The sequence below is a fragment of the Amblyomma maculatum genome, chromosome 1 (assembly GCF_055883805.1).
Source record: "Amblyomma maculatum isolate TAMU_Amacu chromosome 1, ASM5588380v1, whole genome shotgun sequence".
In the NCBI taxonomy this organism is placed as follows: Eukaryota; Metazoa; Arthropoda; class Arachnida; order Ixodida; family Ixodidae; genus Amblyomma; species Amblyomma maculatum.
In genome coordinates, this window is record NC_139344.1 from 105750848 (window position 1) to 105763068 (window position 12221).

Here is a 12221-nt window from a genome sequence, read left to right on the forward strand (position 1 = left end):
GGGGCTCCTATTTATACACGTATCGCCCCTCTAGTTCCCTCTTCTTTCACGTCACACTGACGTCCCCTCACTTGACCCTGGCCTTGACAGTGGTCACGGGCCACTTGGTGGCCTAAGTGACTATGCCTCAAAGTCACATGATCACAGTGTCATCAACTACCTGGCGTAGTGAAGCTTTCACTTTAATATGTTGCACACCACTAAGGCATTTTTATAGTGATGATACTCTCAGGCTATGCATGTGGTGCAATTCGGAGCAGACAGCGTGTTGTGCATTGTTGTGCCATATGTGCACAAAATATCAATTAGAATAAGACCCGGGCTTATGAACAAAAGGTATACATTTTGCTGTGCCCAACCAGTGCCTGGTAAACACCCTTCACCATCTGACAAAATTTGACACTAGGCACTTTCAGTTCCAGTCATGCCAGTGGGGAAATGCAGAACGGAGAATGCACTTAATGCGATATCCTGCACCAACTGGTTACCATGTGGATCAATCACATTCAGACGATGAGACTATTTCACAGTACTTCATGCGAAATTCTCAAAGTGGGCTTTCCCACACATCTAATGTGATAACAGACCAATTTCTAAAAATCACAATGCATAATGCATGTTTTTTTTCTGTGTGCGTTTGATTCTACTATTAGTAGTGCATAAGTAAAGTGTTTTGAAAATACACTAGGACAATCAAAATTTTTATTTGTTTGAAATAACCAGGAGTGCATATTATCAGGCTGAATTATTGCAAGCCTGCTGTAAATGCCATGATTTAATATACTTGGCAGCAATCATGGTCAGATCTAATCAAAATTACCTATCGCCAACAGCACATATTGTTTTGCATTCATGCTTCTTCCTTTGAGCATTTCTTTTTTAGCACACCCAAATGCCCTTAACCCTAATGACCCCAAACTGCTGGCCTGAATGACAAACCAAAACAACTTAGTGTAAAACCAGTATACTGCTGCATTCGTATAGAATTCTTTCTGCCACCTTGCCCTCGGACAGGTTACTGCCCTTGCTACCTTTTGTCTGTACATGTCACCCCCTTCTGCTACTACCTCGATTGATCGATTGATCACTCAATCAAGTTTACTCTTTCTTCCATTTAAGCCATTTGAGCGTTCCACAGCTACCACAAATTTACTTCTTTTAAAATGGACCAGCATCACTTACTTTTGGCTGCCAAAACCAGGAGAAGAACCTGTAAAACAATGGGGGTAAGGGAAGAGTAAAAGAAGAAAGGGTGTTACAAAATGCTTGTGACAAAAAAAAAAAAAATGCACAAATCCTTGTCCCCAAGTATAAAATAGTGCCACTGAAGCCACTTGTCGATGGGTCCATGACTTGGTCTTCTTATTTTTCAGTCTAATATGTCCATAAAAAAATAAGGGAGCATATTATTATTTTTTTCCACTAAGTTTGTCCTAAGTTTGAGTGCCCTAGACAGACTCTGCATTCAGAAACAAGCACAAAAAATTGAGACCATGAAGCTCCTCCCACCAAAAGCGACCGTCGTGCTGCAATATCACTTGAAACATCATAAGCCGATGCCTTACACCATATTGTGAGAAATGCTGGCTCTGATCACGATTTATTTATAGGAAGGGAAAGGCGCGCTAACTGTCTCACTTGTTTTCTGTGGACACCGCAACCGTGCCGTAAGGGAAGGGAGGAAGGTGGGAGTGAAAGTGGAAGAGAAATGCCACACAGCATGAACAACGTCCCTACTTAAAAATGGAGATGTGTACAAACCACTGAGACTATGATATGTGAATGACAAACAATATCTCCCAAATCGAATACAAATGGTGACAAATTTTTTTCGAAGATGCGATGAAGTGCGCATGAATGATCACATAAGTGCTGGTGGCCGTGTCGGGAGCTAGTTCTTGCAGCTGACAGTCTCAACAGGACTCAACACCATTTTTGTTGCAGTTTCTCAGTCACGGCATACTTCTGTGCAATGGTTCTGCAGTTGCTGTCCTTTGAGACCTGCGCCACACAACAATGTTCCAGTTGCATGAAGTGTAGGATTTTGTGGCCGATTCCAGTTGCATCACAATTCACAAGGTCCATGGGATAGAACTTTTCACAAGCCTCAGCGAAACTGGTTTAACTGGGCTGTGGGGTGGGTTTAGGGGAGATAATCCTCAGCTTTCCCTGTGCTACGAGCACAGCCCAGTAACCAATAAGGCAGTGCCCATGACCACTTTTTGAAGAGGTCTATAGAGGCCTGGGCACCACTAATAATCGAATATATATATTTTTTTCATCAGCCTGATTATACCCACTGCAGGGCGAAGGCCTCTCCCATATTTCTCCACTTAACCCGGTTCTGTGCTAGCTGCATCCACTTGACCCCTGCGAACTTCCTAATCTCATCCACCCACCTAACTTTCTGCCGCCCCCTGCTACGCTTTCCTTCCCTTGGAATCCAGTTTGTTACCCTCAGCGACCATCGGTTATCCTCACTTCGCACTACATGTCCCGCCCATGTCCATTTCTTCTTCTTAATTTCCATTAGAATGTCGGTAACTTGAGTTATTTCTCTGACCAACTCTGCACGCTTTCTATCTCTTAATGTTACCCCTACCATTTTTCGTTCCATAGCCCTCTGGGTTGTCCTCAACTTAAGTAGAACTCTCTTGGTTAGCCTCCACGTTTCAGCCCCATAGGTTAGTACAGGCAAGATCCAATATTAGGGAACCTCAATAGTTCCATGTCTCTCCGTTCAGGGTGGTGACACGTCGATCAGCACCGTCATCTTGGCACATCCGCCGCAGAGGCTCACCGTCACGATCAGTTGTGCGCGGCTGGAATTGTTAATGACACGCTTAAAATTTAGGCACCACTTCCGCTCATGTTTTAAACTTTCATGCGTATGGCCATTTAGGGCCAATTTCCAGCAAATGGGCGGCGCGGGGCTGTGTAAAGAGGCTGTCACCACCCTGAATGGTTGCATTACTTTCGAGGCACCCTATCCAATATGTGGGCCCGAGAGATGATCAGGCAGCAGTGCTAGCTATAGCTAGCTTTTTGCTACATTGAGTTATTCTGTACACAACAGTTTTGCAGTGGTGTCTGATGCTGCACTAAAATTTCCGTGCAAATTACCCTGGGTACATGCTGCCTTGCTAAACGCTGAAATACCTCTCAATGTAGCTCACTGGGTGTGGCATAAAAACATGCACGGGTTGTCTTTCATCAAAAAAGCTCCCTGTTCATTTTAAACCAGCCAAAAGACGAGACACAGAGAAAAGAAGTGAACAAGACAAGGCTGGACTAACAACTGAATATTTATTGAAGGAAAGAAGACAACTAAGACTCGCACTGAGATGCGCGCGCACAATACCCAAACCAGTGAAATGGCAGAAGGAATTCTAAGTTATGACCTAACTATTGATTTATCTAACAGAGCAAATTCCTTACTATGAAGGTTAACCAACGCCTTGGCCACGCACGTGTCCTTAGCTATAGCAATGTAAAATGCCTCAACTATCTCCCGACAGATTTGTTTTCATTCCCGTAAACTACACCCGTGTTGCAGAAATCAGGCGTGCAAAGAGACGAGTCATCCCCCAATTTACATTCCCGAGATTGCATGTGTAACGCCAGATTAGATTTCGCCTTCCCTCTTAAAGAGTTAGAGTGCTCCGTCAGATGCACATTAAGACATCTGCCTGTCTGCCCATAGTAGCATAGACCACAATTCAGCGGAATGCGATAAACCACATTTTTCTACAGGTGGTGAGCCTTGTTTTATGAGACACTGTACAACGAAAACGATCACCAGCTGTATTGTTGAGCCTCCTTTAAATGCTGGCGTAGAAGCCTCCTATCTTGTTTTTAGCTGTGATTACAATGCCAACGTCATATTTTGCCGCTGAAAACAAAACCTTTTACTTCACTTTGTTGCTCGAATCAACAAGAAAATATTTTTTTTTTTTTTTTTTTGGGTTTTATGGCGCATAAGCAACTAAGGCTATCATGCGCCAAGAGCAAGGTTAATGTTAAATCTATAGTTTATTTAAAAAGTTTCCTTCTTCTAGGAAACTGAGAACAGATGCTAGGTTTACAAGTGCTCTTTCTCCTAAAAGCAAGGTGGGATGAAATGGGATGGTATGATTGTAAAATATAGTAAAATGTTTTCTCCGTAGTGCCTCAAGTTTTGAGCATGTAATTAGAATGTGGTTTACAGTGAGTATCTCGTCGCATTCTTCACAGGTCGGTTTGTTATGTTTCATTAGCAGAAAGTTATGTGTAAGATGAGTATGTCCAATACGAAGACGGCATACTATCACTTCCATAAAACGTTGTTGATGTGTGCTCGATTTCCATTCTCCTAGTACAGGCTTTATGAGACGCAACTTATTATTTTCTTGGTTGTGCCATCTGGACTGCCATTTATTCATCTGTTTATGTTTTATTAATTTCAAGCAATCACTATGTGGTATGTTTGCTTTCTGAATCAATTTGTTGTGGGCAAGTGCAGCACATTTGTCTGCTCTTTCATTGCCGTCAATGCCTACGTGACTAGGGACCCAACAGAACACTATGTTATGTCCTTGTGTTGTGATCATTTTTACATTATGTATTATGTCACCGATTAGAGGCATGGCAGCATTTCTGTGATTTAAAGCCGTCAGTACACTCAACGAATCGGTGTAGATGACACTGTTCCCAATGCCTTCATTCACTATTTTTCCTACAGCTGTCAGGATAGCATAAGATTCAGCTGTAAAAATTGATGCGCACTGAGGAAGCCTAATTATTTGTTCCCAGTTCTCTTCAACTACGGCACAGCCAACATAAGTAGAAGTTTTTGATCCATCTGTATAAAACTCTGTATAATTACTGTACTTTTCTTTTATTGTGCGAAATTCTTGTATTATATGTTCTTTAGGAGTTTGGCTTTTGTTGAAGCGTGTTAGAGTGAGATCACAGACATTTGGAAGTTTGTACCATGGGGGTAGGGGCCTGTTTTTTGGTGCAGTGTCGGGCAAGGTGTCCAGAATTTCTAGCTCACTGCAAATGTCTTCGAAACGCATTATCAGTGGCCTCGTTGCTTGTGGTTTATTTGTGAAAATTACTCGTGAGCGGCATGTTGAGACTATTGGATAGCAGAGGTGTTTTTTCTGTGATCTTATTCTAAGGACATAAGCACATGTGAGTGAAGCCCTTCTATCTTTCAGCGGAGGCTCGTTCGTCTCTGCATACAGACTATCAACAGGGGATGTTCTGTAAGCGCCACAAGAAAGGCGTAAACCTAGGTTATGTACCGGGTCCAATTTCCTTAAATATGATGGTCTAGCTGACCCGTAGACTATGGACCCGTAGTCCAAGCTAGACCGCACAACAGATCGATATATATGTAGAAGACACGCCCTATCAGACCCCCAATGTTTCCGAGAGAGAACCTTCAGTATGTTTAGAGATTTTATGGCTTTCCTCTTTAGGATGTTTATGTGAGGCAGGAATGTTAGTTTTCTGTCGAACGTTACACCCAAAAATTTATGTTCGCTCTTTACTGGCAACTCAATCCCATTTAGGTGTAGCTTGGGATTGATCTGTATACCTCGTTTCAGCGAGAACATTACTGCCACTGTTTTCTCTGGGGAAAATTTGAACCCATTTTTAAAAGCCCATGAGTCTAGTTTATTTAGTGTTAATTGTACTTGTCTTTCACAAATTGATATGTTTGAGGATGTGCAGGCTATTTGAAGGTCGTCGACATACAGCGAGAACATAATGGATTTTGGGATTACCTTGCTAATAGAATTCATTTTTACAATAAACAAAGTTGTACTTAAAATGCACCCCTGAGGTACCCCATTCTCTTGAATAAAGTTCCTCGAGAAGGTGGTACCGAGACGTACTTGAAATGAACGACCTGATAGAAAGTCCTTCAGAACATTTAGCATCCGGCCTCGGATGCCCAAATCTGCTATATCGCGTAGGATCCCGAACCTCCAAGTCGTGTCGTATGCCTTTTCCATGTCAAAGAAAACGGCCAGGCAATTTTGTTTATGTATGAACGCTTCCCTGACAGTATTTTCAAGACGCACTAAGTGGTCGGTCGTTGCGCACCCTTTTTTAAAACCACACTGATGAACATTAAGAAGTTTGTGAGATTCTAGGATGAAAGTTAGTCTGATGTTTAAAACACTTTCAAAACATTTTGCTAAACAGCTGGTCAGAGCTATGGGTCTGTAACTGCCCGCTGAGGTCGGCGGCTTTCCTGGTTTCAGAAACGGAACAATAACAGCTTGTTTCCAAGCCTCTGGGAGTTTACCCAGAGTCCAAATTCTGTTAAAGAATTTCACAAGTGCCTCTACAGAGGATTCAGATAAATGAGCCAGCATTTCGTAATGAATTTCGTCAGGGCCAGGCGCAGTCTGTTTTCCAGCAGCAAGGACGTTCTTTACTTCTTGGAGTGTAATAAAACTATTATATGATTCATTTCTGCCACCACTTGTTGGGAGTTTTTGTTTCTCAGCTATGTTTTTGTATTTTAAGAATGTTTCTGTGTAGTGTGACGAACTTGAAACGTGTGTGAAATGTTCGCCTAGTATATTGGCCTGTTCTTCTATGCTAGTCTGAATACCAGGGGCTGTGAGGATGGGAATTGTAAACGGGGAAAAGTTTCCACTGAGTTTACGAACTTGTTCCCACATTTTCTTAGACGTCATTGAGCTATTTATTGACGTGACATACTTCTGCCAGGATTCTTTTTCAGAGTTGCGACGGACGTATCGAGCTTTAGCTTTGGCCTTTTTAAAAGCTGTAAGATTTTCGTGTGTAGGGTACCTTCGGAAAACACCCCATGCTTTATTTTGTCGCTTTTTGGCCTCCTTACATTCCCGAGACCACCACGTCTTGTGTTTTTGTCGCACCACACCTAAGGACTGTGGAATGGTGAGATGAGCGGCAGTGATAATGCAAGTCGTGAACAACTCATTTAGTCTGTCGACACTAAGGGCATCTGAGAAAACTGCTCCTAGATTCGCCTCTACTTTAAAAAGCTCCCAATCTGCTAAGTGAAGTTTCCACCGTTTCGGTTTGGTCGGCATGACTGATGGTGAGGATGATAAGCTGATTATTGCTGGCAGGTGGTCGCTACTATACGGGTTGTTCAGAACATCCCATTTAAAATCATTAAAAAGGGAAGGTGAACTAAAAGCCAAATCTAAAAAACTCATTTTTCCTGACCTTGGTGAACAGTACGTGGGCTTACAGGAGTTCAATAAGCAAATGTCTGAACTAAGAATAAAATCCTCGATAAGCTGTCCACGTGTATCACTTTTTTCACTTCCCCACAAAGGGGAGTGTGCATTAAAATCTCCTACTACTAGGTAGGGCTCTGGTAGTTGGCAAAAAAGGTTTTCTAGATCATGGAGTGTTATTTTAAGATTTGGTTCAAGATAGACAGAACACACAGTAAGAGTTTTAAAGGCAATTATTGTGGCTGCTACAGCTTCTAAGGGAGTGTTTAATTTCAGTTCTTGAGCTGGAACTCCACTTTGCAATATGATGGCCGCACCACCCGAAAGCCTGCTTGCTTGCTCTCGATCTCGGCGGAAGACTTGATATTTTTTCAGTATATTCGAGTGCATGCAACCTAAATTTGTTTCCTGTACGCACAGTGCAACTGGCGAGACTGTATCTAGAATGTCTTTTATGTCATTAATATTCTTTAGAAGTCCTCTACAGTTCCACTGTACCAGGAATGCCATCTTATTTTGTTGAAAGCTTAGAAATTAAGTTAGGTTTTTTCCAGGGCCCGTGATTCGGGCCTTGTCTGTTTTGGTTCTTTCCAAGGAGCTCTGCCGTCTCTGTGACGAAGACGGCAAAGAGCTGTCCTGGCCTATGTCCATTACCTCGTCTGAGGTGCTGGACGAACGTGCCAGAGGCACGTGTTCTTTCTTTTTAGACCTTGCCTCGTGGGCGGAGGTCTTGTGGCCCGCCGACCCTGAGGGACGCGTAGCCTGTTTTGGGGGTGGTGGAGGAGCGGGAGCTGCTTCCACCGGGGCAGGGGATGGCACTACCTCAGCCTCGTTTGAGGTCTGGGTAGGTGCCGAAGGCCGTTGTGGTGCCCCGCCCTGTCGCACCACATCGGCGAGATTTGGTTTCGCTGTGAACTGAAATGCGTTCTTGGTTTTGTTGTACTGAGTACGTGCCTCTTTGTATGTGATGTTCTTTGTTGTTTTTAGTGTAATGATCTGCTTTTCTTCTTTCCATTTTTGGCAGGATCGAGAGTATGCGGGGTGATCCCCCTCACAGTTTGCACAGCGTGGGTTTGCGGTGCAGTTATCAGAGTTGTGGTCGTTCGCAGCACATTTCGCACAAGTTCTGCGGCCACGGCAACTTTGCGAACCATGGCCGTATTTCTGGCAGTTGAAGCATCTCCTCGGATTTGGGATGTACGGTCGGACGTTTATTTTGATGTATCCGACTTCAATTGACTCTGGGAGGGTGCAGCTATTGAAAGTCAGAACCAGATGTTTTGTAGGGATCTCCTTGTTATCCTTTCGGATTTTTATTCTGTGAACTGCTATGACGTTTTGGTCTGCTAGTCCTTCTGCCATTTCATCTTCAGTGAGAGCAATGAAGTCTATCTCAGATATTACTCCTTTTACAATGTTCAAGGATCGGTGGGGAGTGATGACGACAGGGATGTCCCCAAGCGACACAATGTTTTTCAGGTTGGAGGACTGGCACTTGGTTTGTACTTCTAGCAAGAGGTCACCATTTGCAAGTTTTGATACTTTATATCCAGGGCCCAGGTCTTTAGTGAGACACTTTGACACTATGAAAGGGGAGATTTTTCGAGCGGGTTTTTCAAGCTCCTCGCTATGTATGACATGGAACTTTGGGAAAGTCTCTTTTGTTTTCACAAAGAAATGGCTTGTAGCATCGGTCCGCCCTCGTTTGTTTGGAGGGCGATCATTTGTTTGGGAGAAAGAATCCATGAAAGGGTTTGTGTTTTCGGTAGTTGTGCCTGCCACCCACCATGGAGCCCAACGAGGGGACGGGACAGGAACTTGCAAGAAGTCCTGCCCACGCCAGCAGTACACCGCTACTATAACCAAATATGGGCAACTCAGGGTAGCTACTCCACACAAGGTTAACCCTCGCCGCCAAGAAAAAAGGAAAAACAAGAAGTGAGGAGGAGACAGGACAGTGCTGAGAAAAGAGATAGGAAAGTGAAAGATGAAGTGGAGGACAGGAAAAGGCGACTGCCGATTTCCCCCAGGTGGGTCAGCCCGGAGGTGCCGTCTGTGGGAAGCGTGGGCCAAAGTGGTGTGTTGCCTCCGCCGAGGGGCCTTAAAGGTCCAAACACTCGGCATCGGCTCAACCACCAGGATCCCCTTTTCCCCAGACACGGCGATGCCACGCACGGCTAAGCGTGGGTGCTCGGGGTCCGTGGTGTCGCACAAAACACACAAACACCTGCTTTAACAGGTGCCCCCTGCGGGGCAACAAGAAAATAACCGACAGCCAATGATTAACAGAAGAAAAAATATTAACAGTGGTGATATGCGGGCATGTTGGTGTAGGCTGTTCCAGTTGCAACGCTTTCATTCAGGAGAACGAATAGCCTCTGAATTTCAAGCACCACCCGAAAGTGTTGTGCCTTGGTAGCCTTCCGTGCGAGTTCCAAACACTGTGTTTGTAGAGAAGGGAGAGGAAAACCTTAATATCCGTGCAACAAGCAGCCTTTGGGCAAGAAGCGGACGATATTCTTTGCGGAAAAAATTAACGAGAAGCCATCTGGCAAAGAAACACTATTTTGGCACAGCCACCTGGCATTTATGAAGTATGAAAGAACACGCATGTTCGACTTGCAGACAACGATAGATAATAAACTGGCTGTCAACTTACTTTTTAAAAAAAACAATGCTACAATATTTTTTCTTTTTCCAGAAATGTGCATTCCGCAAGCTTTTGTTTTCATTTCTTAAAAAAGCAAATTTTGCGACAACGAATGGGCTATAAAATAATTACTTCAAGCAACTTTTGCCGAGGTAATTATGGGGCATAATTTTATGAAGTCACTATTTTATAATGATCAATTGTCTGTTTCCTGTTTCATCTGGCTGGAGGTCTGCATGAAGGCAGCCTCAGACGAACACATCTATAGCGGCCAGTCAAACAAATCCCAGCATAGCACCTCCCGCCGTCGATAACAGTCATCGCCCCCTGCCTCAAACACTACCCAATGCTCCGGACCTTTGAGCGCCGCGGCTTTGTTACCCAAGAACAATGACCTAGGGCAGAGCAAATAGACACGAAATTGATAATGGATCTTTATGAAAAGAAATCCGTTGGAGGTGAAAGAACTTCATGCAGTATATCCTCTCAAGCAGTAAACAGGGTATATGGGCACAACAAATGTAGTGTGATCAGCACTGCTCCTAAACATGTCATGAAACGGCTACATTCGCTTGTTTTCATTGCTTGAACTGTTACGGCACCTGCCTCTAGAAAGCATTCAACGTTAAAAAGTAAATTGAAAGCTGCCCAACACTGCTTGCCTCACCACCCTTGAGGCCAGTGGTATGCCACCGCCTCTCTATACCACACAAAAATTACACACTAATTGTAATCAAGCTTGCAGTGCTCACCCGACCCAATCAGACATATAAATTCCTGTCATTTGTGACCGAATGGCCTGAATGCTACAGGAAAGCTTTTTTTTCTTCCTTCGGTACTAAAAATAGATTTAGAAAAAAGAAATTAGCGTTTATAAGTGGTAAAATTTACACATTCATATCAAGAAATAGTTTTCAAGTGTCTACTTAAGGTGCAGTCAGTTCTGCAACATCTTTGGCAACAAAGCGAGCATTGTTAGCCTCATGAGAGCACCCGGTATCTTTTGGTCAGCCAGGTTAACTTTGCCATATGGCCAGCGTTGCATGGAACCTGTCAATGATGACAGGCAAACTTGTAATCAATGCAGTGAAATTTGCACCTTCTTTTGAAGGAAGTGCAGGTAAGCATGAGCTTTGTACCAGCACACTTTTATCATGGCAATAAGTCTTACTTGGCAGTAGTGCTAGCAGAGCTACAAAAGCCAAAGCATCAGATACTGAATTTCTAAAATCTGCAGATCTCACCTCCAAAACCTGGTGAGCCAAACGCACTGCCGAAGCCCATGCCTTGCTGCTGATTGCTGCTTTGTGCAGCTAATCCCCCGAAAGTAGGACCTTCTACATTGCTAAACCTGTAGCAGAAGAAAAAAAAAAAATGCAATAGCTGTTGAAAAGAGTGAACTTGTCAACAGCATATCCTGACCCTGAAATGTCAAGCATATCAAAAGTAATGCATATGGCAGAAATGTAGGGTTGTGCAATTTTTTTTACACTTTGAATATTGAAGCAAATATATGTAATGTGGCACAAAAACTCAAGCTTTGAAGTGAATATCAATAATGGCAGCGTTTGGGCGAGTTGGTTAGACATGTTAAACCTGGAAAGCGCATAAAAAACACACGGACAACAGCAAGAGGCAGACACACGAGCGCTTCAAAATTTTCAAAAAGCGCTCGTGTGTCTGTCTCTTGCTGTTGTCAGTGTGTTTTTTATGCGCTTTCCAGGTTTAATAAGAATATCAATAATTGAAAAACTCTAATATATTTGAAGTACCACTCCAAAGATGATAGGGAATTAAGGAAAATAAGTTGCCGAAAGAAGAAGCAGTCAATGGTCCTCCCTGCACAACAATCCTATTGTGCAATGTCAAAGCACATAAGTGCAGCAGTTGCATTCACCAACTTGGCCTTTGATGACAGTACTGTCAGGCATGTTGCTCACATGCTCACATGAAATGAGACAAAGTGCAGATGCAGAAGCAAACCCATCATAGTCAGAATCGCAGTGTGCTTGTCGTATGAAAGGTGAATATGATGGAAAAAAAATGAGAATGCACAACTATAGAGTTGCATGAAGCAAGTGTTCCATTGGCACCTGCTTTTATAGCAATGACACTGGACATGAACTTCAAGGCCAGGAGTACCTTACTGTTTGCATCCAGCCAAAATTAGATGACAGTTAAGACATTGGTGCCGTGATAAGAAGGCTAGGATTGCAAAGTGCTTTATCGTGGTTGCGCAAGGTCCGTTAGATCAGACTGCACTCGCTGCACCAGTTTTGTAAACTACTGTGGCAGTGCCGAGAGTTTGTAGCGCCAGTTCCAGCAGTTCAATGCACAAT

General features: G+C 43.5%; 1 protein-coding gene across 3 annotated transcripts in view; it reads right to left on the reverse strand.

Annotated features, from left to right (window-relative positions):
- The window catches only part of Nup214 (nuclear pore complex protein Nup214), a 224563-nt gene that overhangs the window by 9196 nt on the left and 203146 nt on the right, over positions 1 to 12221 (reverse strand). For all 3 annotated transcript variants that reach the window (XM_084588768.1, XM_084588767.1, XM_084588769.1), the window contains 2 exons: positions 11127 to 11233; positions 1183 to 1210 (listed from right to left, as the gene is read on the reverse strand). In XM_084588768.1, the coding sequence (XP_084444894.1) occupies positions 1183 to 1210; positions 11127 to 11233 (135 nt within the window). The remainder of the gene's footprint in view (positions 1 to 1182; positions 1211 to 11126; positions 11234 to 12221) is intronic.